General features: G+C 42.3%; 1 protein-coding gene across 1 annotated transcript in view; it reads left to right on the top strand.

Annotated features, from left to right (window-relative positions):
* Nucleotides 1-27,624, top strand: part of PDZRN3 (PDZ domain containing ring finger 3) — a 251,184-nt gene that overhangs the window by 11,548 nt on the left and 212,012 nt on the right. Inside the window, exons 2-3 of the mRNA XM_029242959.1 lie at nucleotides 4,308-4,394; nucleotides 10,792-10,899. Of these exons, the coding sequence (XP_029098792.1) occupies nucleotides 4,308-4,394; nucleotides 10,792-10,899 (195 nt within the window). The remainder of the gene's footprint in view (nucleotides 1-4,307; nucleotides 4,395-10,791; nucleotides 10,900-27,624) is intronic.

The raw sequence follows: 27,624 nt of genomic DNA, 5'->3' as shown, positions 1-27,624 counted from the left end.
TGTCTTTTAAGGCAAAGGAATTTAGGGTAGGGTGCACACGTTTACCAGCCCAGGAGGGACAGCATGGGTGTTGGAGTCCTGTGGACCTGGGTTCCAACCCTGCCCCTCCCTCTTGGACCCACGTGATCTTCAGCAAGTGTATGCATTTCTGGAGCCTCAGTTTCTCAGGTGTAGAGCATTGATATAATATGTGCCTCCCAAGGCCAATGCTACGGTTATTCAGTTGTTTTTGTGAAACAGAGCTCTTTCTTTTTTTTTTTTTTAATTGGTATATATATATTTTTAAAATTTTATTTCTTTATTTGTTTATTGGCTGTGTTGGGTCTTCGTTGCTGCACGTGGGCTTTCTCTAGTTGCGGCGTGCAGGAGCTACTCTTCGTTGCGGTGCGCAGGCTTCTCATTGCCGTGGCTTCTCTTGTTGTGGAGCACGGGCTCTAGGCGCACGGGCTTCAGTAGTTGCGGCACGCAGGCTTCAGTAGTTGTGGCTCACGGGCTCTAGAGCGCAGGCTCAGTAGTTGTGGTGCATGGGCTTAGTTGCTCCATGACAGGTGGGATCTTCTCGGACCAGGGCTCGAACACACTTCCCCTGTATTATTGGCAGGCGGATTCTCAACTACTGCGCCACCAGGGAAGTCCTCGTTCCCTTCTTTTACTATACCAAGCCACTGAGAAAGTTTCAAAGCATGGGCTCTGATAAACTACCAAAACACAGCAGTATAGGTTAAATTTTCCTTTGGATGAACAGTGTCACTTATTAACATAATGTCTGTGAGCAGCCGGGAACACAGTATTGATGAGAGCCTTTATCCTTATTCCACTTGTTCATCTTTTCACTCAGTGCGATATAATTGAATGAGACTCATTTAAATGCCCTGGATCTGATGTGTTTTGAACCCAGGAACAGGTTAAATAATTAAGCAGGAAGTAAGGTTAACCTGTTAAACGTGGTGTTGTGTGAAGCCTGGTGTTTAAATTCTCTATTATTTCTTCTGAAGAATGAGAAATTCAATGAAAGTATTGATAGTTAAGGTTGCTTGTGAGAAGGGGAGTGGAAAGGAGATATCAGGATCAAGCTCGGGGTGTCGGAGAAAAGGAAATGACCTTTGATCATTAGATGGAGAAATGAAAGGAATTCGGCTCAGACAGAGCTTTTCTCTTCTCTGTCATTGCTCCCGGTATCATGTGTTGAATCTTCCACATGATGGCTCAGTCCTGTAAATTAGTCCTAAAATAGGCAATGTCACCTAAAACCTGTGTCTGTCCGTCCTGGACAACAGACTGGGTCAAGACGCTTCTAGAAAAGGAGAACCTCCTTTCTTTCTTCCCTGGGATTGATTGCATCTGGCAAGGAGGTGTAGACAGTTAACTTGATTGTTCTTTGCACATTGCTATTTGGCTGAGGAATCTGATTTCAGGCATCATCTCAGTTGGTCTCCACTGTCCCTGGAGAGAGATCTCTGAGTTTGGGACCAGACCTAGGTGTCTTTGGGCATCTCAGGTTGGGTCTTCTGGAGATAAATAGTTCACTAAAGCGTTTGGAGTTCTGTTCTGAAACTGGTTTCCTGGGTAAGACCTCCTATGATGAGTTCCTTTGTGGAACTTTCTGGAACTCCAACAAGGGAACGATCTTAGGCGAGACCAAATATGTTGCTAGTCTATGTGGCACTCTTTTCTATGTTCCACACGAAAAGGGAGTTAGTGTAGACAGTAATTAAGGTCTAGAATGGGAGATCATTGGTTTAAATCCCAGCTTGACCTCTTACTAGCTCTTTGACAAGGGACAGCTTTCTTTCTTGTTCTCGGTCAGTCTTCCCACCTGTATCATGAGGGTGGTAATAGTGCCAGTTGATAACATTGGTTGGATTATTAAATAAAATAAAGCACTTAAGTGCTCAATATAATTTCTGGCACATGAAGAGCCAATAAAGGTTAGCTGTTATCATTGTTAATGCAATGCAATGAGATATCTTTATTTTTCTTTCATTTTTTAGAAGAATAAATAGTTGTCACAGTCGATTTAAAACTGGTCTGTTTTAATCATTTGGCTGTGCATTCTCCTTTGTGCATCATTTGAGCTTGTTCAACCAGAGACATCTGCCTTGGATTACTGTGTGACTGTACAGTGTCTATCCTTGATTAGTTATGAAAGCCAGAAATGTAAGATATGTATGATAACTCCCTCAAATTCCCATGTATGTCTAACTTTTTCACCTCTCTAAGATAACAAAGCAAGAAATGGAGTTAGCAACATTTTCTGTTTCCAAGGCAGAAAGATATAAACTCTTTCAGTTTGCACATCATTGTATTTACATCTCAAAACTATTAGGGTGATTCTGAAGTTTTATTCTCTTAACAGCAGTGAATATTGTTGCCTCTTCTCTTGTTGCAGGTCAAATGAACAATAAAGATTGATAGCATTGATAGATGCTCTGGGTGGTGGTGCTGTGAATAGGACTTTTTTTTTTTTAAGTTCATAAATAGGTTGTCATTACTGAGGCTCTGCTGTTTTTTTGTTAAAGTACAGTAGCTTGATAGAGGCTCGCTTCTTTTATATTTACCTACTGTATTTTCTGCATTGAGTAAACGACGCTGCAGAAATGAAGATTTTGTTGTGTTCTTATAGGACACCCAGTTCTTTCATCGGAAACTGCTTTTTTCTACTAATAAATTATCATTTTTGTTTTTACAGGGTTTTAGTAATTGATGCTAAGGCTTCTATGACATTTTTGAAAATATTTTGAATTCTGCTATACACGAACTAGTCATGAGAAACAGCCGTTGTTGCTAAGAACTTTAAGCGCTTGGAGATAGTTTTACACATTAAGACCCGTTAGGTTTTTTTTTTAGAAACTTTAATCTTTATTTATTATTTATTTATTTATTTATTTAATGTCTTAGGTCGTGCCCTGCCCAGCATGTGGGATCTTAGTTCCCTGAACAGGGGGTTGAACCTGTGCCCCCTGAATTGGGAGCATGGATTCTTGACCACTGGACCACCAGGGAAGTCCCTGAGACCCATTAGTCTTTAGTGTGTGTGTGTGGCTGTGTTACATACAGTTTTCCTCGCCAAATATGGAACAGTGTTTTACATTGACAACTATAGCAATAAATGAAGCAGTGCTCCAGAAAAACCACTGGGCCCTGCACAGTTGGCAAGAGTGGTTTTCTTTGCCACCGTGGAGGTCGAATAAGATATTTGCATTCATGTCATTCACATGTTGCCATTTGTTTCCCCAGCAGAAGTAGAAAGCGCAGGTTTCATCAGGAAGCAATAAATACCAGAATAAAACCTCTTTGTGATGAGCTGTCAGTGCTGTTTTTGAGAAGCGTGAAAAACAGTACCGCATTTAAATGATACCCTGTTTAAACAGAAAACAGGAGTGAAGCAATTGTAAATTTATAGCCAGTACATGTGGAGTTTTGCATACCATTCAGGTAGTTGGAACTGTTTCAGAGGTGTATCAGCAAGTTTAATATTTATGTCTAAGCCTATTAAGTGATAGTTTGCGCAGAAGGTTAAATCTATTTTTATTTATCTATCTGTTACTTGAGAGTGTTAGTTGGGGTGCCCTGGCATCTCCATCCTGTTTGACTGTTGAACGTTGCGCCTCTGAGACCTGCTGGGGCCATTTCTGCTTGGTTGATTTAAAGGGGCTCACGTGGACCCCCCCCCACCTTAAACAGAGTGTTTTCTGTTGAACACTCTGCATCCTCTCAGGACTGGACAGTCATTACTTTGTGAAAATGGCCCCTCTCCCCTTTTCAGTAAGATTCAGGATTTTTCTTTTTCCCACCCATGTTTGCATCTGACTTTTCAAGAGCCATTTCCCCCCGAGTCTCCCAAACACAGATGACTACTGATGGGCCGTACGTGCACACAGACTTCCGAGGGGATTGCTGTTGGAACCTTTCATGACATAACGTGAATGCTGCTGTTGACAGTGGTTGAGAAACAGACAGACAGTAGTCATCTAGACAGGCAGCTTGCGCTGGACTGGCCATAGGAAAGATGCGTTTGCAGACCAAGGTGTCACTGAGAGGAAATATTCATTACACGTGTCTGGACATCTCCACATGTTCTTAAGTGATTGCTCCAGGGTTAGATGGTATCAAGAAATGTTTGTAACCTCTTCAGCACAGGACAGAGTTTCATCATGGGCCCCCAAAGTTCTCCCTGGTTAAACTTCCCTAGAGACATAGGATTTTTAACGCTCAGCAGCCCATGAGTCCAATTAGATAGAAAGAAAATTCCTTCCATTTTTTTCGCTGTTTGTAAATAAAATTTTGAACTTATTTGTTCCCTGCAGGGTGAAGAAACAAAAAGCCTGACTCTTGTCCTGCATCGGGACTCCGGCTCCCTGGGATTCAATATTATCGGTGGCCGGCCGTGTGTGGTATGTTAATTGCTGAAATGGGTTTTTCTTGTCCCTAATGCAGCTGGAAGAGGGGTCAGGGTTTGGGGGGCGAGGGGTAGGAGACCTTGGTCACTTCATTCTGCTCTTATTAGAGTTAATTGTGTATCTAACATCTTCACGCTCAGGGATTTTTATTATCTTATTTTTTTACTGAAGCATAGTTGATTTACAATGTGTTAGTTTCAGCTGTACAGCGAAGTGATTCCGTTTGGGGGATTTTTATTTCATTGTGGTCTCAATGTAGCATTGTCCTAGTCATACAATAGCTCATCTTAGCTGTTTAGCTTTGGGGATGCGTGTCTGGTTGGGTAGCAGTTGAGCTGAGGCACGTCGCCTGAGACGTGTGCAGTTGCACGGAGTGACTTTGCTAGACTGGAGGCTCTGAGACTGGCCGTGTGATCGGGGCTTCTGCTCTGTCTGCCCTTCATCAGTCAGGGGCAATTCCTCCATTTGTGGCATAGTGCATCCCATGCTCTTTCTTCCCTCTGGAGCTGTTCACCCCATTCATAATGATCCTCTCCTCCAGCAAGGAGAGACTGAATTCAAATCTGTCAATTTAATTGCAAAGAAAATGTCTGCTAAGAGGGCTCGGGGGGGCGGGCAGAGGATGTGTTTTTGGATCTCACCTTTCACGCTGGATTGCCCGAGTATGTGTCATCTCTTGCTGTTTTTTTGGGCTGACCCTTTCCTTGTTTGTTAGCTTTGAAGGAAAATTGTCAAGGGAAGGGAAAAGAAAATCAGATTCACTCATTCAACAAATAAGTATTGAACACAGGCTGTTTGCTAGGGGCTTGGAGATACTGGCCAGGGAGACTGGGTCCCTGTGGTCATTGAGTTTATGTCCTGGGTGATATTGGGCAAGAAACAAGTAAATACAGTAATTACAGATGGGAGAAGTACAATGAAGGGTAAAAAGTGGGAGGATGGCATGTGGTAGCCACCGAGGAGCAACAGCCATCATTGGCTAGAGTAATCAGGAAAGAGAAGAAGGGATATTAAGGCAAATCCTAAAGGATAAGAAGATGTCAGCCATCCAGCTGTGGTTAATGTTTGCCCCCCTCCTTCTTGGAGCTCAAGTCCAGATGGAGGAACTGATGAGTTAGGAGAGGAAAGCACTGTTCTCACTGATACAGGCTGTGCCTGGGTCCCGCTAAAGATGCCTGGGGGCAGTGGAGTGGGGGGGCCGTTAACCGTAGGGAAGGAGGCCTCCTGGGGCAGGGCCATTGGAGCTGGGTTCTGAAGGATACGTAGGAGTTTGCTGGATCAGAGGGTCCATATATAATACATTTAGTTGAGCAGTCTTAACTGTAAAAAGATATATATAGAGCATATTTAGTTAGCTACAGATTATAAAGATATTGACTACTGAACCAATGTTACCTGTCTTATAAAAGTTACATGCAAAAGAGTCATTTTAAATTATGAAGTTAAAATATGAATATGATTTTTAAAATGCTTTTTTGTCATTCCAATGTGTTGCATTGCAAGTACCCATCTTTGAAGACCACTGAGCTAAAAGAAAGTGGACGGACCCAGGGAAGCCCAGACAAGGGCAGGAACAGAGTTGAGGGGTGGCAGGAAGTGGTCAGGAGGAGGCTGGAGAAGCACAGGCAGGTTATGATTAAATTCCCTTTGCTTTTAGCCAAGGCCACATTTTCTTGCAAGAAACTTCCACACCGTTTATTGCAAGAAGTGACAGCTTAGTTGTAGGTGATACGTAGTCATTAAAATGATGAACTAATACATTATCTGCCTTATAAAACACACTTAAAAAAGCACACTTCTAGACAATGAGGAGAACGAAGGTGGGCAGGGGTAGGGGCTGGTCCCACTTGGCTGGGCCCCAGCACTGTGCACACACCCTTGTGTTCCTCCCATCGTCTCGAGGGGTTTCTTAAGAAACTAACATTGTGGGCTTCCCTGGTGGCGCACTGGTTAGGAATCCGCCTGCCAATGCAGGGGACGTGGGTTTGAGCCCTGGTCCGGGAGGATCCCACATGCCGCGGGGCAACTAAGCCCTTGCGCCACAACTACCGAGCCTGCGCTTTAGAGCCCGTGAGCCACAGCTGTTGAGCCCGCGTGCCACAACTACTGAAGCCCACGTGCCTAGAGCCTGTGCTCTGCAACAAGAGAAGCCACCGCAATGAGAAGCCCGCGCACGGCAACGAAGCGTAGCCCCCGCTCGCTGCAACTAGAGAAAGCCCGTGCGCAGCAACAAAGACCCAACGCAGCCAAAAATAAATAAATAAAATAAATTTATAAAAAACAAACAAAAATCCCAGCAGGGTTTTCCTGACACCCATTTAAAAAAAAAAAAAGGAAACTAACACTGTGTCAGGCTGGGACTTTTCACTTTCCCCTTTTTCCAGTTGACTCAGGTCCTAGATGGCATGTCCCACTGCTACTCTGATTCAGTTTTTGCTGCCAGGGGTCAGGCTCTCCAGCTCTGGGAGGGCGTGAGGGAGCCAACTGGGGCTTGACTGGCTCAGTAATTGTCCCTAGGAAACACCAGGACCGGACGGACCCAAGTTCTCCAACTTACCATCAAGAACGTCTTTTGCCGTTTGGCACAAATAACAGAGAGTTGACTGTACTTGTTTTTTGTTATTTTTGTGTTTTTTTTTTTGCGGTAGGCGGGCCTCTCACTGTTGTGGCCTCTCCCGTTGCGGAGCACAGGCTCCGGACGCGCAGGCTCAGCGGCCATGGCTCATGGGCCCAGCCGCTCCGCGGCATGTGGGATCTTCCCGGACTGGGGCACAAACCCTCGTCCCCTGCATCGGCAGGTGGACTCTCAACCACTGCGCCACCAGGGAAGCCCTGTACTTGGTTTTTGTTCATAATTTTTATTCCTCCTCTCCATACCCATCATTACTAGTTTTAAGAAACAACTACCGTAAACGAAGATGCATTTCACTTTTAGATGTTTTAGAAGTTTCTGTAGCCAAAAGCGCCCAAACTAGGAAGATCTCTTCTGCACACACCAAAGCGTATATAGAAGAAGGGAGCCTGATGTTTGCAAAATGCCTGAAATGGAGAGGCAAGCCTACGGCTTGACAATTGTTGGACAGCCGACTATGGGAAAGCCCGAAAAGATGGTGTTTAGTTTCCACACCTCCCCAGGGGTGAAAGGATGCTTCCAGCCTCACTAGAATGCAGTTGTTGGTTTTTTTTTTCTCAGACTTACCAAAGAACATGTTTTAGGTCATTTTCTTTTTCCTTTAAAAAAAGTGATTTAAGCACAAACCAGACTCAATTTTGTAACGTTCAAAAGTATTCTCAGTTTATGTGGTCTTTCTGCAAGAACTCCATGCATGGCCCTGGGGAGGAAGATTGAATTCCATATGCATGTGTTTGCCGTTGTGTTTTTAAAAACTTGTCCTGATTAGCAGAAACAGCAAAGGGAAACCTAAATGGATTCTTCACTGTTGCCTGGAAATCTGGCAGGTCATTGAGAACATGCTAAAAAGCCAGCATAAGCAACAATACGCACTTGTTGTCAGTTACTGGAAGTAGAACGCCGTGCGAATGACGTGTGTGTTTCCCAAGGAATTCCTGTGTTGGATGCTTGGTTGGGTTGTGACATAAGCGCAGCCGGGGGCTCTGACATAAGGCTTTTCATTGCATGATGCAGTACGTGATGCTCTTAGCAAAATCATATCACCCATTCATGAGTGCTCGTATCCCTAAAGAAACAGCCCCCAGTCTGGTGTATCAGACCTTTACCTTCAGCCTTTGGCAAATATACTTCATTGTCAGGCACCCCTGGGATGAAAACAGTCCCTTTCATTTTTCTGTTTCTCAAGCCAACAAAAGCAAACAAATCCTAATTCATCTTGGCTCACCTTGGTGCATAGCTCTACCTTAAAATGTGTTAGGAGAGGAGCCAACAAACAAAGACTAAAGAAATGGCTCTTAAGAGAAAAGTCTCGCTATCAGGGATGGGCTTGATTGGTTTTTTTTTTATTTTGTGCTTTCTGTATTTTTTGAATTCTGTTACCATCCCCTACCACTATCTTTATTTAAGCTCAGTTGTGGTGTTTGCTCTTGCCTGTTCCTCTCTGATTTTTGCTTGGACTTTCTGATGCTCCTTAAGAAAAATGACTTGTGTACGATGTATTTTTCTGCAAAACAAGCCAAAGCCCAAATCCCATCCCCTTTTTTCCCCCCTTCCTCCCCAGCCAAGAAATGCAAAACAGTTAAATCAGAGTAAACACAGATCCGTTTTCATTTGATATATTGACATCATCCCTTAGGGAAGTCAAGCTTGTCCATAAATCCTTTGTGGTCCATTGAGACTCTTCAGGTTCCTCTAGTGGAATATTCCCATAGCCTGGAATGTTGGAATTCATGTATATTTTTGAGACTTTTCTCAATGGGAGACAGCATTGCACTTAGAGCTTGTATAAGAGAATCAACCTATCCTTAGTTTGAAAGTGACCTATGCCACTTTTTAGCTGTGTGACCTTAAGTAGGTTACTTAACCTCTCTGTCTCAGATTTTTTCCATCTACGAAATGAATAATAATATTACATACCAGTTGTGGTTATTATGAGGATTAAATGGCGGACAAAGTACGCTCACTACGTACTTGGTACCTAATGTGTGTTCAGTAAATAGAAGCTGTTGCACTGCTTTGTATCTGATATAGGCACGTAGGGAGCTACACAGATGCCTTGGGAGTCGTGCATCATTAGTAGTGGCTGTGAGAGAGAAAGGAGGCTCATAGAAATTCAGACAGTGAAGGCCTGAGCAGAGTGCTGTGATGCTGGCCAGGGGTGCCTTTGGGGGCCGGTTGATCCAGCACAACACCCACAGACTTGCAGACCCTTCTGTCTTGGAAGAGTGTTGATAGAATCCAGATGGCAGTGAGAGACTTATCTTTGTCTTGTGGGGATAAATGTTGGGAAAAACACTTAAGGTTCATTTTTGCTTGTGATTTTGGGGTCTTTTGAATCATATCTATAACATTATATAGTGTGTCTGTGTGTCTTTGTGAGAAGCGGGGGAGGGAGGGGAGAGAAGAGGTGGAGAATGTGCATTTTCCCACCCTTGGACACTGATGTTACACTTCAAGGGGTAGATGGAACCACTTTAAAGCCATGTCTCTCCTTCTTTAGAATATAGGTTTGTTTTTGTTGTTGTTTTGCAGTTTAAAGAGGAAAATGTTGTATTTTCATAATTATTTTTTAACAAATGGAATTTGGTGTATTTGCATGTAGAGAAATTAGTAGTGAAGTAGATCTTATGGCGTTATGTCAGGGAACTTGCCATGATGGTAGATTTTGGAGTTTTTGTGGAACATCCTGAACTTACTTCCCAAATGCTTTTTGTTTGGAAACAACACATGCTTTTGCCATTGCATTTATAAATCCATCTGTTAATCACGAGAAATTTAATCCACACACTTGGAGAGCATTCATCCCAGTGCTATTTGGAAAGAAGTTCATGAACAAGCTGTGAGGGTTTTTTTTTTTTTATGAGTTTGTTGGAGCTTTTTGATTTTAAATAAAGGGAGGACTTTGAGCATGGAGCTGTCTTCTTTCCCAGAAAGTTTCAGTCTGGACTTTGAAAGATCTAAAGGAATTCAAGAAGATTGGAGATCAGAATTTATTAGGAAGGGGGAGGGGTCGTGGTGGGCTTTTCTGATGCAAATCAGAACAAAGATAAAACGCCTATTTTCACCATCAGATTATTGGATATTTAAAGGTTTTATAATACTCTGTGCTTGTGGGGATATGAGAATACACTCTGTCTAATGAGCTGTAAGTACAAGCTCTCTGAAGGATAGTTTGGCGACGTCTATCAAATACACGTACCCTTTGACCCAGCAGTTCCATTGCTAGGGATTTGCCCCGATATATACTAGCAAAGATATTTCAGAATACAGATAGAAAGGAATTAGAGGTGACACAGTCTCTAATAGCAACAACTGTAACAGTGCTCATTATCCCTGTGTGGGGTTACTGTCCAGTCACTTAAGGGAGTAAGGTAGACAGTGGGCCTGATGGTGAAGAATCTCCAACCAGGCACCCAAGAACGTGCGGAGCATAATCCCATTTCTGTGTGTAAGAAAGAAGGAAATACATTAAAATGTTTTGGAAAGGATGGATAAACTGCCACTCGATGCAGTGAAGGGGTAGAAGGACAGTGAGTTAGAGATGGCAGGGGCTTGTCATATTATACCTTTTGGTATGGCTTGACTTATTTTATCACGTTACTTTTAGTTTAAAACAGAAATCGGGGGAAACAGCTGGCTTTTACCCCCTTGCCACTTGTGCCACCAGCAGGAACCCATTACTGTTTTAAGAGTGTAAGCTTGATTTTCATGATCAACTTAATGCCTAGCGTTCATGTGTGTGTTTCTTTTAACCCAAAGGACAACCAAGATGGATCGTCCAGTGAAGGAATCTTTGTATCCAAAATAGTTGACAGTGGACCTGCAGCCAAGGACGGAGGCCTGCAAATTCACGACAGGATTATCGAGGTATGTGGACACTGCCAGGGTCTTCTATAGGCCGAATGGCATCCCGTCTTCGTCCGGCTCAAGGCAGGGTGTTCGGTGGGGCAGGGAGGCCTCAAGCTGGTGACTCTTGAGGCGCAGGAGTCAGACCTCTCCGATGGTGTGGGACCAGACTGGGTGCCGATTGCCTCGCTCTTAAGCCTTTGTTCATGTTCAGTGCAGAGAAGCCAGATTACGGGTGGCTTATTCACGATTTGGCTCTTGTCACGCGGCCGCGCATCTGTTTTGCGTTCTTCGGTTAGAGCTTCGTGTGAAAACCACTGGGGAGTCGTGTGTTAGTTAGAACCAGATGAGCAGTCCCTGTGGTGCAAATGGTGACTCTGTTCAGATCGGTGACCAGGGAGGGGATTATTGTGTCAGCTTTGGAATCACTCTAACGTCCGCAGAGCTCACAGCACACAGTTATTTCTGCATATCCCTCTTTTATGCGTGTCTTTTCTGCCTGTTGTCACTTGTACTAGTTGATTGTCCGGGGACGTGCAGGCAAAGGTTGATATTCAGGATGGTCACTCGTCTCATCACCGACTTCCTCGTTTTCAATTTTCACGCATCATTTTAAACTTTTACTTAGGGGCTTTATAGATTTTCACCGGGGGAGGTAGGTAGCTCCCTCCGCCCCGCCACAGGACACTTTGGAATAGGGTCACACAGTGTCCTAGCATGCTCCGAGTTGCTGAAAGGGAAAGAGTGATTCATGGCCTGCTTGTGTGGGCTCCTGTTGCAAAGTTTGATACAAATGACTATATTTTGCTGGTGTTTTTGACTATGTTGATTGCTCTTTTAATGGGTAAATATATATATATATATACATGGGCTCAATTTGTTGGCTCTCCTATGAGGAAAAAATTAAATACGAGAATCCAGGATGAGTTGTTGAAGCCCATAAGAGACTCACCCATGGGCCGTAGCCATAATATAGCACATGAAACAGGAAACTGGAAAAATGGCACTGTGACCACTGGATGTTTTATGTTCCAAACACACATTTGCATAGCGTCTATATTTCTTGAGTATATTTGTGGTCTCTTTCAAACCTTGGACCGAGTGGGAACTCTGACCATGGGATAAGCCACGAGGGAAGTTCCCGTAACCTGCCGGAATGTGGCCATGTGCTTCCGGGGGAGGGAGCGTTGGGGAGAGGATGACAGAGTCTCGCTTTTCTGGTCTCATTTGGATGAATTCTGCAATGTGCAAAGCAGTATACTTCAGGTCAATTTATATCCTTAGGGGAACAGACGGTTATATCTCCCCAAGAAAACAAACTGAACGAGTTAGGGTGTAAGAGTTACTTTTCTGAAAGAGTGGATGCAGTGTGACAGTTTACATGTTAAAAGGATACTTGGGGGCTTCCGTGGTGGCGCAGTGATTGAGAATCTGCCTGCTAATGCAGGGGACACGGGTTCGAGCACTGGTCTGGGAGGATCCCACATGCCGCGGAGCAACTGGGCTGGTGAGCCACACCTACTGAGCCTGCGCGTCTGGAGCCTGTGGTCTGCAACGAGAGGCCGCGATACTGAGAGGCCCACGCACCGCGATGAAGAGTGGCCACTGCTTGCCACAACTAGAGAAAGCCCTTGCACAGAAACGAAGACCCAACACAGCCAAAAATAAATTAATCAATTAATAAACTCCTACCCCAACATCTTAAAAAAAAAATGAGATGGGACGCTTTTATTAAAAAAAAAAAAAAGGATACTTGATTTTGTTTTAAGGACATCATTAATACTGCTACATCCCCCTTGACTTTTTGAAGGGTTCTTAAACTTGGAGATCTTTTTGCTGCACGTTTTAGGGTCAATCTTCATATTTCCCCGGTCAGGGGAGTGGATTTTCCCTACCAGGAATTTGCTTGGGCAAGATGCTTTTTCACGAGCTCAAATGCATCCTTACTGTCTTTTTTTAAATAAAGAGAGAATACATTTTTTTAAAAAATAAATTTATTTATTATTTATTTATTTTTGCTGTGTTGGGTCTTTGTTTCTGTGCGAGGGCTTTCTCTAGTTGTGGCAAGCGGGGGCCACTCTTCATCGCGGTGCGCGGGCCTCTCACTCTCGCGGCCTCTCTTGTTGCAGAGCGCAGGCTCAGTATTTGCGGCTCACGGGCCCAGCTGCTCCGTGGCATGTGGGATCTTCCCAGACCAGGGCTCGAACCCGTGTACCCTGCATTGGCAGGCGGATTCTCAACCACTGCACCACCAGGGAAGCCCAAGAATACATTTTTTGAGACTATTGTTCCAAAAGATAAGTACAGCTTCTATTGCCAAGGGTTCGGTGGAACAGCCAGTTTCTGTAAGTAATGGAATTTCATTGCTCTTACGTTTTGCAAATGAGAAATGTACAGCTGGGCGGGATTTTCTCTTGGCAAAGGGGGATCTGTGTTTGAAACATTTAGTACGGTTTCTGGTGAGTCATATTCCCCTTTTGGACAGTATGTAAAATATTAATCATGTCCCAGTGTTGAGATGGAAAGAAGGATGATCACAATAGAGAAACAACATATGTGTAATTGCAGTTGACACCCCGTGCCGTTCTCCGTCAAATCCTAATCTCTTTTGACATGATACAGTGATTCCCATGCCTGAAAACGATGTTCTCCTGTTCACCTTGTCTGTATCTGAGTTTATTACCAGGCATGAATTTGATTATTTTAAGTGTGCACGTGGGTTCACTAAGAAGAGTCAGCAGCTTTCTAGTTTTCCTCCATATTTCTTCCTATTCAGAGGAGTGAGCAAACTCCCACTAGATTTTCACCATAAAAACTTTCATCCTGGCAAAAGGAAGCTTATATTAAATCCATAGAGACTGACTAAATCTCGTCCTCAGTGCAGAGCTGTTAATGGTTACTCTGTTCCTACCGCTCTTTGTTCCCTGAGACCGGAGCTGTAGTTCTCACCTACATCAGAGCCAAGCACACCCGCCTCATTTTTTATCAGAAATATTGTGAAATGCCATCAATACTCTCATGAAACGAAATTCATAAATAATATTTATATACATGCACACCTAATGGTAGAACCTATGTACTGACATTAATAGAAAAATAATAGGAAGATCATTTATAATAAAATGTATGTATCGGTATGTAAATGCTCGGGCACAGCCGCATTAGAAGACACTGTGATGTTTGTTGCCAGATGCTGGCATCTCCTTGTGGTCTCGGCACGGTGCACCGGCGACAGAAGTTGCTGGTCCAGGAAGGCGGTGCTGTGGAGTTTGGCACCACAAGCAGCATCGCCGTCCACGATTGGATTTTCCACGGTGGTGAACAGATTGTGGTTAAGATACGGCACAATTAAATACAGTCTTCCTTTGATTTACACACGTCTCTGTGTGTGTGTGTGTGTGTGTGTGTGTGTGTGTATGTATGTGTATTTTTTAAAATTTGTGGTAAAATATACGTAACATAAAATTTACCATTTTAACCATTTATAAGTGTACTTTTCTGGGGCATTAAGTACTTTATCGCGCAAGCATCACCACCATCCATCTCCAGAACTTTTTTGTCTTCCCAAACTGAAACTGTAGCCGTTAACCCACCCCTCCTCCCCTTCCCCCAGCTCCTGGCTGCCATCCTTCTGTTTTCTGTTTCTATGCATTTGACTACTCTAGGTGCCCCACATAAGTGGAATCATACAGTATTTATCTTTCTGTGTCTGGCCCATTTCACTTAGCATGATGGCCTCCACAGTCATCTGTGGACTTGTACCATGTGTCAGAATTCCATCTTTTTTCAAGCTGAATACTATTCCATTGTATGTATAGAAGTATATACCACATTTTGTTTATCCATTCATCCATCGATGGACATTTGGCTTGCTTCCATCTTTACACTGTGGTGAATAATACTGCTGTGTACATGGGTGTGTAATCTGTATGCATTTAAATTGCAAAAACAAAACAAAACAAAAAAACCCCTCAGGTTTTATATGTAACACAGAGTTAGGGTGTACCCTCAGGTAATTATAAAAAGTTTGTCACTTTACCTTTACTAATGTCTGGCAGGATACGGGACGGTTATTCAGGAAGCCCAATAATTCTTCATTGCCCGAGACTCTGTGCGTTTAGGGCTTCTAGCATCCTTGGTCCCCACCCCAATCCTTGTGACAATGAAAAATGCTTCCATAGATTTCCAGCAGTACCTCGGGTTATGATAGGGACCCCAGGGAGAATGACTGGGGTAGAGATTTGTCTTGTTCCCAACCTTACGATGCAAGGTGTGTTGCTCAGAAGCTCATTCTTGCATTGTACTCGTCTCTCATTTGGCGGTAAGTGAATTTCTGTGACAGTTGTCTGGGCTAAATGCAATGTCCTCTCCTGCTTTGAGGTAGTAAGTGCAATTCTCCGAGTGCAGTGAAGGCAGGGAGTGAAGCCCTCTTTTGCCACTAACCTTTGTTTTGTACAATCCTCTGTAAATACGTGTTCATCTTGGGAGTGTTATGATTTGAAGACCCAAGCATGTGGTCACAGAAGATGTGTGAGCTCAGTGGCTTTTGTGTACATCAGTCATTCTCTGTTTGTTTGTCATTGCTAAAAAGGCTGGGTTACAGGGTTGACTAGAACAGATTAACACTGCCTTCCCTTCCCGAGCTAGGCTACTTGGTAAAGCGAGATTTTACTATTTGTTAGTGAAGATAATGTTCTCCCAGCGACTAAAATGGCAAAGTGGCATGTGAATTCACCTGCAAAAGCATTTAGTTTTAGAAAAAGGAAGACGCTCTTTTTCTTCTGTTAACTTTTTATTTTGACGTAATTTCAGGCTTGCATTAATGAATTCCTGTACAGGCTTTACCCAGATTCCCCCAGCATTAACATCTACTACATTTAGTTTATCCCTTTCTCTCTCTACCCCTATTCCTAAATACATCAGTGTGTATTTTTTTTTAGGAATAAGACCTTCTCTTACATAACTGCAATCCATTTATCTAAGTCAGGAAATTAATATTGGTAGGGCCCTATTGTCTCATCTACAGAATTTAGTCAGATTTCTAATAATCCGTACAGTGTCCTTGATAGCAAGAGAAAACCGCAGATCATAGGTTTTACTGAGTTGGCGTAGTTCGTGATTTCCTTTCCTTTAGAGCAGTGGCTCAAGTATTTTGTCTTGCATGCTACTGACGTTTTCGAAGAACACAAACTAGGTCTTTTGTATAATGTCTCTCAATTTGAGTTTGTCTGATGTTTCCTCATGAGTACGGATTCAGGCCCTACATTTTGGGCAGGAATACCAAAGAAGTGATAGTGTGTCCTTCTCAGCGCATCCTGTCGGGGTTCACACGATGCCACTTTGTCCCTTTATTAGTGATGTTAACTTGGGCTGCTTGGTTAAAGTCTTATCTGCCACGTCTCTCTGCTGTTAAGGTACTGTTTTCTCCTTTGTCTGGTATCCTGTCGGGGAGGGTGGGGGGATACTTTGAGGCTGTGGAAATATCTTGCTGCGACTCAAACTCTCATACACTGGTTTTAGCACCCACTTATGGATTTTACTTGACTGTTATTATTATAATGGTTGACAAATGGTGATTTACTAAGTACATTCCTTCTCTGTTTATGAGTTGTAAGAAGAACTGTTCCTTTCCTCCCTGTTTTTTTTTTTGCCTATCTCCATGTGTCTGTCTGTCTGTCTGTTTCAGTATGGACTCACGGATTCTTATGATTTGGTGGTCACCTTGGCCAGTTTGGGCCAGAAGGAGCTCTTTCAAGCTAGTACCTCTGTCCTTTTCTCATGTTTCCATCAGTTTTTGAGCACTTCCTTACTTTGTGGCACCACGAGATGTCCCAGGCTTATCTTGTACTCTCCTTGCCCCAGCCCTAGAATCAGCTCTTTTTCCAAGTAGCTCTAACTCCATTGAGTGAAGAGTGAGTGGCATTTAGAAACCAAAATGTGGTTGCTAGGGTGATCATATATAGTTATACGAGGTTATAATTGAGGTTTCACTGTTTCTAGGCACTTTCAGCAAACAGAGCTAGAAAATGTAAATATGCACACACAGCGTTATCATCAACAACACACCTCCCTCCTAGTTCCCTATTCGTCCTTTTATATATTTTGAAAACTATGCCTGTATCAGTACCTCTAATTCCAGTCCACGTCTGCATGGTTAAGTTTCTCCTGCTTCTTTGAAGATGTGCAACTCCTAGAGGAATCCCTTTTGAAATAGTGATGAATGTACTCTTTTCTTTTGAATCAAAACTCTGATCTTTGCTTAGATGTTATCAGTGAATTAAAAATTGTTGATGAACATTGTTTAAAACATTTCTGTATTATTTTTAGTTTGATTTTGGGAGGAAAAATGTGCTCTAAAGTAGGTGATTTTGTAATTATATTTTTCTTTCATTGTGAGGTAAGAAAGTCTCGGTATTTCTTGTGTAACTGTATGCAGGAAACCTATTATTGCTCAACAGGCAGAGATATGCACAAGCCGTTTGGGGGTGACATTAAAAATAAACACGTGGGGCTGTGCTGTTGTCCTCTGTAGTGACTGATAGCCATGGACCACACTCAGCAGAGGAGAGGAAAAAATTCTGTGGCAGTTATCCTCCTGAGAAGTAAAACCTATTCGTGTCAATTTGAAATCTCTGTTACCTCAGTTACACAAATAATCTGTTTTGGTGAAAGAGATGTGGTATAATTCAAGCTACGTTGAGAAGATTCTTTTTAAGCTGCAAAAATAAGCAGGTTTTAGAGACCCCTTATTAGTAATGGGCCTCAACTCTCCATTTCCAGAGGCAGAGACTAGAGTTTCATCTGAGTTACCAATTTCGGTTGGTCGACAGTGTTGTACCCTGGATTTCTGTGCGGCAGGATTCTGAGGCCATGTCTGGATTGAGTGGGGGTGAGTGTGGTGATCATTTAGTGATGTTTACCGTGGACACAAGAGAGGAGGGGTGACAGTTCGACTCTGGATTTGTTATCTCTGGCTGGACTCATACGATGTTTTTGGAATGACGTCATTATCATTTGGAAGTAATGACTCCTTTCATTGGGATGGTGTGTATTTCATAATAATGTATCAGTCGTTCTTTTTGGTCTTCAGATGTAAAAGAAAGTGGACACCTTTGTTGCATCTCAGTTTTTTTTCCCTCCTCCCCCTGTTTAAAGACGCTTTTCACTTTCATCTTACTCTTACAGCCTATACCATAGCAATAGAAGTTCTGGCAAAATGAAAGCAACTGATTTCCTTCCTGTTAGCAGGCACGTGCGGAAGTGGAAAGAGCCCTGAGATTTCAATGAGGACCCCAGGTTTCGGTTTCTACCAGGTTATTCGCTCTGTGGTCTTAGTATCCTAAATGCTGAGCTTCGCGTTCCTCATGTCTAAAACGGGAAGAGCATTACTCTCTGTCTCCCCTACCTGTCATGCTGTCTGAGTAGAGCAAGGAGATAACATAGGTCAAAGGATTTTCGCTCTTAAGTGCCAATGTGAAGAATTGTTTGGGTTTTTTTTTTTCAAATTCAAATTTTAGTATCTGATACAAGAACTGAATACCAAAGCCAATTATAGAAGTCAGCAAAACACTTCTGAGATCTGTTTTCCTCTTGTGTGTTTTAGCCAGAATGTAGTGCTGCTGCAGGATTATTGAGGAAACCTTGGACTGTTTCAGGCAGACATACTTTTCAGAATTAACAATGTGACCAATTAATACCAAATATTTCCTCTTTACTCCCAGTTGCCTTTAAACAAATAACATTTTGTATTAATTTTTTTTCTAATGACTGTACTGATGTATTGACTTGGTAATATTTATTATTGTTCTTATTTTCTTATTACTGTTTTGCTATAAAAACTAGCTTTACAAAAAAAAACACTAGGTTTTCAGGGAACATCTTTGTAACAGACATCACTGCACACCAGCCAGATAAACGTTAGGTGAAGAATAAAACATATGGCGTGATGCAATTTGTTTGTTTTAAAGACATTTATGTATATTAGTCTTTTCATAGGAAAACGTACTCTGAGGTAATAAAACATTTTAAAGTTATATATAAAGTTGTAGAGTGGGATTATGGGGGAACTTTACATTTTTTAAGTCACCTTTCTATAATGTTGGACTTCTCCAGAGAAGTGAGTATTCTTTTTTATAATCCAGAAAACAGTAAAGAGGAAAAATGATGAGTTAGAAGTTTCCTTTGAGTTTTAAGTATCACAAAGCTGACTCCTGCTTGTGTGTTTCCTTTTGTACGTTATTTGTCCTTCTCTTTTCCAAAAGCGCCTAGCAGATGGCCTCAGGTATGAGGTGGGTGGGCAGCTCATGCTGAGACTCTGGAACCAGGCTGTTGGAAGTTCCTCCCTCCCATTCTCTGTCCAGATGATCAGAGTTTGCTTCCTCTTGACACTGTGTACTTCTGTGGGGGTTGTGGCTCCCCAGAAGTTTTAAATCTATCCCCTCATGGTCAACCCTTAGTAAATAAGAGTTATTTAGATCATCCACAAAGCACTTTAAAATCAAGAATAAATCAGAAGTGACTGGCATCCCCATTAAATTTTTTGAATAAAGATTAGGTCGAAAAATTAAATCTTTGGTAATTCCCAGACAACAACAAAACAACAAACCCTTGACAAAAACTCCCAGTACCCCAGGGTGGGAAGCTGCAACAGCACGATTTCGTGCAGTGGTGATGAATGATTCCCATGAGCCTCTGGGGGAGGGCAGCTGGGATGGGGTTCTCAGCCACACAGAGTGCCACATTGCTCAAAGAAGACCTTTGGCTCTTCTGTTTTGTCTATTTGTCTGTGTGTATTTTGACAGTCATTTGAACTGCAGACAGTCTGGGTCCCATCTCTCTTCTCCTGAGGGTAGCTAGCGCTCCCTGCTTCCTTTTTGGCTCTTTTGATTCTCTTAATTTCCATCTTTCATCACTTCCTCTTTTCCTGCTACTCCTCATGGGTCACTTGACAGCTCTCGGGGACCAAGAGAACTGAAAGCCTAAGCGTGTTTGCTTTCTTAGCCACTTGCCACCTCCCCAAAGAGACGTGCCAGTCTGTTTTCTTTAAAATGAGCTAAATATATTTATGTTTTATTTTTCACTATCTGGAGAAACTCTGGGGTGGATTAGAAGTTGCTGGCAGTCACTGTCCAAAGAAGGCAGTGTTTGTTCTTTTCCTGGAATGATTGTTACTAGGACATTCATGTTTCTACACACGTCGATTTGAGAATTTGTTAGCCAGACACATACAACTCCTATTCGGTGTTTATTTTAAAAATCGGGAGGGGGATGCATTATATAGAGTGATCTCTGGTCGTGGCTCGTTGAAAATCTTCATGTTGTGTGAGTTCTCAGGCTCACAGTGGAAGAGAAACCATCAGCAGGCATGTGTTCTACTTGTTTGGAGGTGAGTTGTATTCTCCCTAATACTGAGATAGGCCAAGATGCATAGAGAGCTCATATGTGGTCCCTGGCTCTGGGGAGTTTCCATGTCAGACTGATGGACAGAGGAAGGTAGCTGATACTAGGGCCCTGAGAAAGGCAGTCAGTTGTATAGAGTGGTTAGCAGTCACAGACTCTGGAATCACACCAGGTTTTGAATTTTAATTCTACCATCGCTAGCCTTGCGACCTTGGACAAGTTTCTCCTCACGTCTGAGCATTGCTTTCTTCTGTAAATTATGGACACCATTTAGGCACACCTTGGAGATACTGTGGGTCCAGTTTCAGACCACTGCAGTACAGCACATATCACAATAAAAGGCGTCACATGAATTGTTCTGGTTTGCCAGTGCATATAAAAGTGATGTTTATACTACACTGTAATCTATTGTGTACAGTAACATTCTGTCTAAAAAAAATGTAACAGACCTTAATTTAAAAACACTTTATTGTTAAAAAATGCCAAACATCACTGATCACAGATCACCATAAGAAATACAAGCAGGAAGAAGTTTGAAATATTGCAGATTATCAAAATGTGACAGACACGAAGCAAGCAAATGCTATTGAAAACGGTGCCAATAGACTTGCCTGACGCAGCGTTGCCACAGACCTTCCATTTGTAAGAAATGCAGTGATCTTCGAAGCGCAGTAAAGGTGAAGCGCAATAAAACGAGGTCTGCCTGTACGTGTATCATAAAGTTGCTACAATAAAGAATATAATGCATGTGTCTGAAAACTGTAAATTTGGCTCCAGAATAAACACTCCCCAGGTGGTTAGCTTTGCTGGTGTTGTTTCTTGTCATTCTGTAGAGGCTGGGCTGGAAGGACCTTCTAACAAGCCAGTGCTTTGATGACGGTTTTATGGCACAGTTTCATAAACCCAAAATTACAGTTGTGAATAGATAATTTTAATTTGTTTTAGATTTCTTTTCTTTAATTAGTGACCCTTTGAATCTGGATGGAGAAACAGCTATCACTTCCTAAGGCCATATACATCACGGTAATTGATCAATCAGGAATAATTCTTAGTTTACATGTTAGTGTGAACCTGGTAATTCATTGCATATGTGCTGACTTCAGTGTTCTAAAAATAAAGTAAAACAATTCATGTTTAATATCAGCTATTTTTAAAGTGCCTGAACCGATTACGATTTCCATTTTTATATTGACTCATGAGGAATATTGGGATTTTCTTGAAACTGTGGAGTTTGTATTTCTTTGAACAAAATCTTCCCTTAAGATGGCAACTCACATCAACTTGTCTTTAGGGTAACGTTTATAAATTGATGTCAGTGCAATACACCAACGTAGAAAAATTGAGAAATACGGTAAACAGTAAAGATGAAAATAGAAAACCTTACGGATAGTAAGCAGTGTCTTGAAAAAACTTTAATCGGTTTGCTTAATCACAGGGTACAATGGCCTACTTGTTAGAATCTGATGAGACATGGAAATTGCATGTGGAGCACATAATATTACTTGCTCTAAACCCTAGCTTAAATGAGATGGTAGGAGCACAAGTAAAACAGGACGATGTATGATTTTTTACAACCATGTTAGTGGATTTCAGATACTTTGTATCATTCTCTGAAGTATCTGAAAGAGTCAGTGTGCTTATATAGGAACCTCGGGGTGGGGTAATATTAACATATGTTGGGGGCTTGGAATAGAATTGCTGGTGATAAAGGAACTTGAGAAGAGGGAATCAAGCAAGAAAAAAATATGTCATATTTTTACTGAAAGCTGGAAACTCACTATCAATGGAGCAACATCTTAATTTTCTTTGGTGACTGAAAGGTAAGATTGAAAGCTAGCAAAAAGATCTACTTTCCCCTTTCCTTTTAAAGGACTAATGATGGTGGTAACAAAGTTGGTGAAGTTTATAATTTCTCCGTTCAGCTGCCCTGATCAGCATCCTGGTATCTGAAGGACTGATTGCTTTGGTATACGAAGCGGCAGAGGGAAACATGATCAGATAGAGGAAGGACATTAAATGCCGCATTGGGATGAATCATTTTCAGAGAAACGTTACCTTAACCTTGGTATCTGCGTTTTCATCAAGCTCTAAACCGCACTTAAACTTTTATTAGCCACAAACCTTTAATAGACCGTGTTTTGACAAATAAGATTTGTTTTAGGACTGCTTCAAGAGCTTGTGAAAACTGTATGTGTATATATATGAGTCCATGTATGAGTATACACTTATATGAATCTGTGAGTAAGTGTATATGCCTGAATACATTGACTTCACATGAGTTGCTTGTGAGATTTCGTCTTCATTGGAGACCCAAGACAAATCAGATGAAGTTTTAAGTTGTTTCAAATGTAGTCCCTGCTTAATAACCTGTGTTTACACTTTGTGAGAAATGAAAGGAGAATCCTTTGGGCAGGTGGTATTATGTAAAGTGCAGGCAAGGAAGTCTTTGTTTTGACAAGGTTATTGAATTACCTGCGAAGCCTATTCATAGGTAAGATTAGGTTAATTTGCCTGACACGTTAAGTACATCTTAAAAGTGAAATTCAGAGAGTCTCCTCTGCTTAAATTTACTAGATTTAACAGAACGTACAGGGAATTACACTAATTCAGAGAGAAGAGGCCAAGGAAGGAAGTTGCTTTTTCCATTGCAATGAAATATTTTTCCTTTCTTCTTCAGTTTGTTTGAAAGTTAAGTCCATGTAAGGGTTTGTTATTTTTTGCCATTTTTAGAACACTAAAGGCATTCAATGTGATCTGTTTGTGGCCTTTTGTTATAATTGATCCCAGTTCTAAGTGATCTTTTAAAACTTAAAATAGTAGAGATTTAAGAAGAGAAAAATCGATGTTTCTTTTCATTCGGAATCAGCTTAGTCCAGTCTTTTTTTTTTTTTCAAGCGTGACGCGTGTGAGAAGTACAAGTCAGAACGGTTATAGAAATAACATCGTGGGCTTCCCTGGTGGCGCAGTGGTTGAGAGTCCGCCTGCCTATGCAGGGGACACGGGTTCGTGCCCCGGTCTGGGAAGATCCCACATGCCGCGGAGCGGCTGGGCCCATGAGCCATGGCCACTGAGCCTGCGCGTCCGGAGCCTGTGCTCCGCAAGAGAGAGGCCACAACAGTGAGAGGCCCGCGTACCGCAAAAAAAATAACATCGTATCATCTCCAGGGAGTGCTGATCTTAAACTGTTTCAAGACTATGTAAGAGAGGAAATTAGTCCTTCTGATAGACCCTGCGACAGAGAGAGAATCCACCATCCTCCTTGGAAAATCAGGGTATGGTACAGTCAGTTAAGCCAGTTTAGCATTTCACGCTGATCAGCAAACCTGAACAAGCATTTCGCAAACTCGAGTCAGCTGTATACCACCTGCTCAGTTTTTGCCTCTCATACACCACCTGTTTTGTTCAACACTTCATATTGTCCTTAAAGCTTTTGTTTCGCCTAGATTTATTTTAAAAGGAAACCTATGTCATGATTGCAAGTGGAAAGCCATTTCACGTGCTGTAAACAGAAGGTAACAGTAAAAATAAATACCGTAAAGGTGTAGAGTTGGTCAGTTTCATCTAGATACTGTTGCTTGGGGAAGACTCTGAGCCTGAACCTTGCTTTCTCTTTGATTAAGAGCAGAATTATCCTGTGGGGTTAGAAGTGAGGATGGTGACTGGGAACAGGCCCCAGGAGAGCTTCTGGAGCGCTGGTCCCGCCCTGTTCTTCATCTGGATATGGTCAGTGAATGTGCCCAGGCTGTGAATACGCACCGAGACGTACACTTTGTGTAGGTATGTTACATGTAGATAACACTTATTTTACCAAATGGTGTTGGAAACACTTAGGCCCAGATTGACTCTGTCCCCTAGAGACAGTCAGACAAGTTGGAGATTGACAGTGGGATGCCTTGCACATCCTGTCCCTCGGGTCCTTTTATGCCACCTCCAATAAGGTCAAACGCTCCAGACTTCACCTTGCCCACTGCTGCCCTGTGCCAGTCTGAGCTACACTTTGTGTAGGCGCTTGAGTTTGGTTGGTGGAGGGATGAAGGAGCTCTTAGAAGTTTGAGTCCGCCACAGGGAGGAATAATTTCATCACCGGTAAAGAATTTCAGAGGCAGAAAGGTGAATAATAGTGTAATAGGCCAGACATCAGGGAATGTGTCTTTGATACAGTTTTGTTTTTATAAATTTTTGAAAATCTGTACTATCTTTATGCATTCCAGTTGTAGCTGTGTATAGTGTGCCCGTTTGTCCATTGATGGAGCCCATAGATACGTAAGTCCTGCCCCAGCAGCCTCTCCTGCTACCCTGCTCTTTGAAAGAGCATTTTGCAAACTTTTTTGGTAAGAAATATGCTTTATATACAACCCAGTGCAGCACTCACTAACGTGAGCAGGTCCTGGTATGTGTGTCTAAAAATTGAGGAAGAAGTTCATGAGAGATATTTATCCTTAGGACATGCAGAGCTGTCTGGTATTTCTATTTTATTCTTTCTCTTTTAATGCTGTCTGCCACCGAGTGGGTTGATTTCATGGCTCACTGAAAGGCAGTGGCCAGCAGTTTGGAAACATTCCTGTGGAGGAAAGAACTGTGCGTTCCATGTTGGCAGCAGATTTTTTTTCTGACGTTATGCCCTATTGATGGCACATGAGCTGTTGATGGCCCATGGAAGCCCCAGCCTCCGGCCAAAGAATGGAGTCAGATCTATTAGGATATATGACTGTATTGACAAAAACTAAGTAAGCTCCACTACCTGTCAACTCTCCGCTTATGAACTTCCTGCCTGAGGCAAAGTTCATGGGCTGTGCAGGCCACCAGCAGATGGAGGGCATTCATTAGCGGTCACTGGCGTTACAATGGACTAACTACAAAGGGGACCTAGGTCCAGCCTTTGGAAGCCTAACTTGCTTCTATGTGCGAAGCTTTGGTGTGCAGGGTGATTTCCCCTCACTACACTTTGAGGAAATGTGTATCTGCCTGGTGTCTGATGTGGATGCTTTTTGTGCCACGTGTGGTGACTGACTTCCAGAGTCTGTGGGGCAGTTTGTAAGCTATACCCACTATGGCTGCTGAATTCAGCCTCTGTTGGGCTCTCCTGAGGAGGAGGGCCCCCCGGGAAATTTACTTCATTATGGAGGGACTAAGGCGGGTCCTGCTTGAGTGTCAGGTCCTGAGAGCAGGGCCACATCGGTTGAGCCCTGGATTTGTAGTGTTCTTGGGGCCTGGCCCGGTGCCTGGTGACTTGGAAATAGATTTTCAAGTCACATGACCAGCTTCTGAGGGTAAAACTGCAGGAAGTCTAACATTAGAAGCCTTAAAGGCAGGTGGCAGTATGTCATGAGGTCTTGGGGACATTTGAGACTTTGACAACACCTCCTGTGGACGGGTGGAATCTACCAGCTGTCCATACAGGAATAGCACCAGCTGAAAATAGACGTATCTCCTAGTGCCAGGGGGAGCTCAGGAGTAGAGTTCCTTTATTGGGAAGCAATATAAATATAATGAGACCCTAAGAAAATCAAGAGTTCAATTTTTGATATACCACGTTGGGTTTTATAAACTAAACTTTAAAAAAAATCTCCTACATTTATGAATCCCAGACTTTATGTTTTAAGAAAACATTGTTTTTAGTCATGTTTAGCAGTAAGATATAGGAAGTTGTGTCTTCTCTGGTTAACTCAGTTTCTGTGAGATAGAGTATGAGTTTCGTTTAACAGTTGTGGCCTTTGCTTACGAAGCTGCAGGCTTTGCCACCATATTTGGAAAATGTTTGACATTGGCCACCTCTGTCCTCTCATGGACTTCGGTCTTCGCACCTGTAGGACCCACGTTTAACAGCATAAAATCAAGAGCAACTAAGTTCTGGAAGATGCCTTCACCCCCTTTTATTTTGAGTGTGTCACGTTTTTAGATGAAAGTTTAGCCACTGTTGTTGCCATGGAATTTTTATGCCTGTTCCGGGAAATAATTCGGTTGTTTATCAGACCAAGTTGTCAGTGAAGCCGTAATTCGTGGTAGGACTTTCCGAGGGCTCCTTTGCAGGGAAATGCACGTTTAGAGCACTAAACAAAGGCCTTGGGAAAGGCCTTCATTGCTTCTTGCCCCCAGATCACACCCAGGATGAGGTTTACAGCCCAGCGTAGTAAACAGATGTATTTTACCCTTTCACTGTTATCTTTGTGCTCGAATGTTTGAGATATGTTTTCTGTGCTGTATTAGTGAGAAAAGATGACAAGCTGAAAATAGATGAATGAGCTTGGGATGAACGTACACACACTACTATACATAAGCTATTTAGATAACCAACGAAGGACCTACTGTGTAGCGCAGGGAACTCTGCTCAATATTCTTTGATACCCTATATGAGAAAATCTTAAAAAAACGAATATATGTAGAACTGAATCACTTTGCTGTACACCTGAAACTAACATAACATTGTAAGTCAACTATACTCCAATAAAATTACAATATTGAAAAAGATGAACGTCCTCATAGAATTAACATTAAGCTAAAAACAATGCAAATGTGAATAAAAATGAAGAAATCAGGTAGAAATGGCTTCATAGACAGTTCCTGCTCTGTTTTCTAATACCGTTTGGTAGCAGAAGCTTTAAAACGTGAATTCCTAAGCTCTAAACTGCGAAGACTAATACAGAGCAACTGTCTGAATTTTTCCTTTAAACCCTTGAGCCAAGGAGGGAAACCAAACTGGTTTAGAGTCGGGCATTTGCTTGTGTGTTGCTATGCCAGCCAGTTTAAGAGTGAAAATGTTCTCTCTCAAGGGTGGACACAGCCTGGACTCATTAAAAGGAGTGTATTTTGAAAAACTAATTTTTTGTTAAAGGTTTCCAAAGGAGGAGATAAAACGAAAAATCATGCAGTTTCTCTCACCTTTCAGGATGTGGGATGGCAGAATTCACTCAATGGACGTTTTAAAAAATAAGTGCTCTCTCTCTTGCACCAGTTGAAAGGATCACGGGCAGCTCTGTGCGTAATTAGCCGCTTTTGTTAACATATGTCAGTGATGTTTGAATGCATCTAATGTAACATTTTGCTTAGCTTGGTGCCCAAACAAGAATGCACAATATTAGTGAAAGAATGCAAAATCGTATCTGTATTTGCTTTAGAGGAACTGCCGTGAAATGTTCTTTAAGGACATCCTGTAAGTAACACTAGAATCCAAGCCAAAATAACTCTAGAGGTCTCGAAATAGATACTTAAAGGACCTTTAAGAAAAGTTTTTAAACACTAGGTTGTTTTCATAGCAATAATTTTTTCTTCTTTTCCTAAATGAGTTTTTATTCATTTTCTTACACACACACACACACACACACACACACACACACACACACACACACA

The sequence above is a fragment of the Monodon monoceros genome, unplaced genomic scaffold (genome assembly GCF_005190385.1).
Source record: "Monodon monoceros isolate NGI ecotype Baffin Bay Population unplaced genomic scaffold, NGI_Narwhal_1 Super_Scaffold_3, whole genome shotgun sequence".
In the NCBI taxonomy this organism is placed as follows: domain Eukaryota; kingdom Metazoa; phylum Chordata; class Mammalia; order Artiodactyla; family Monodontidae; genus Monodon; species Monodon monoceros.
This window is presented reverse-complemented; position numbering and strand designations above follow the sequence as displayed.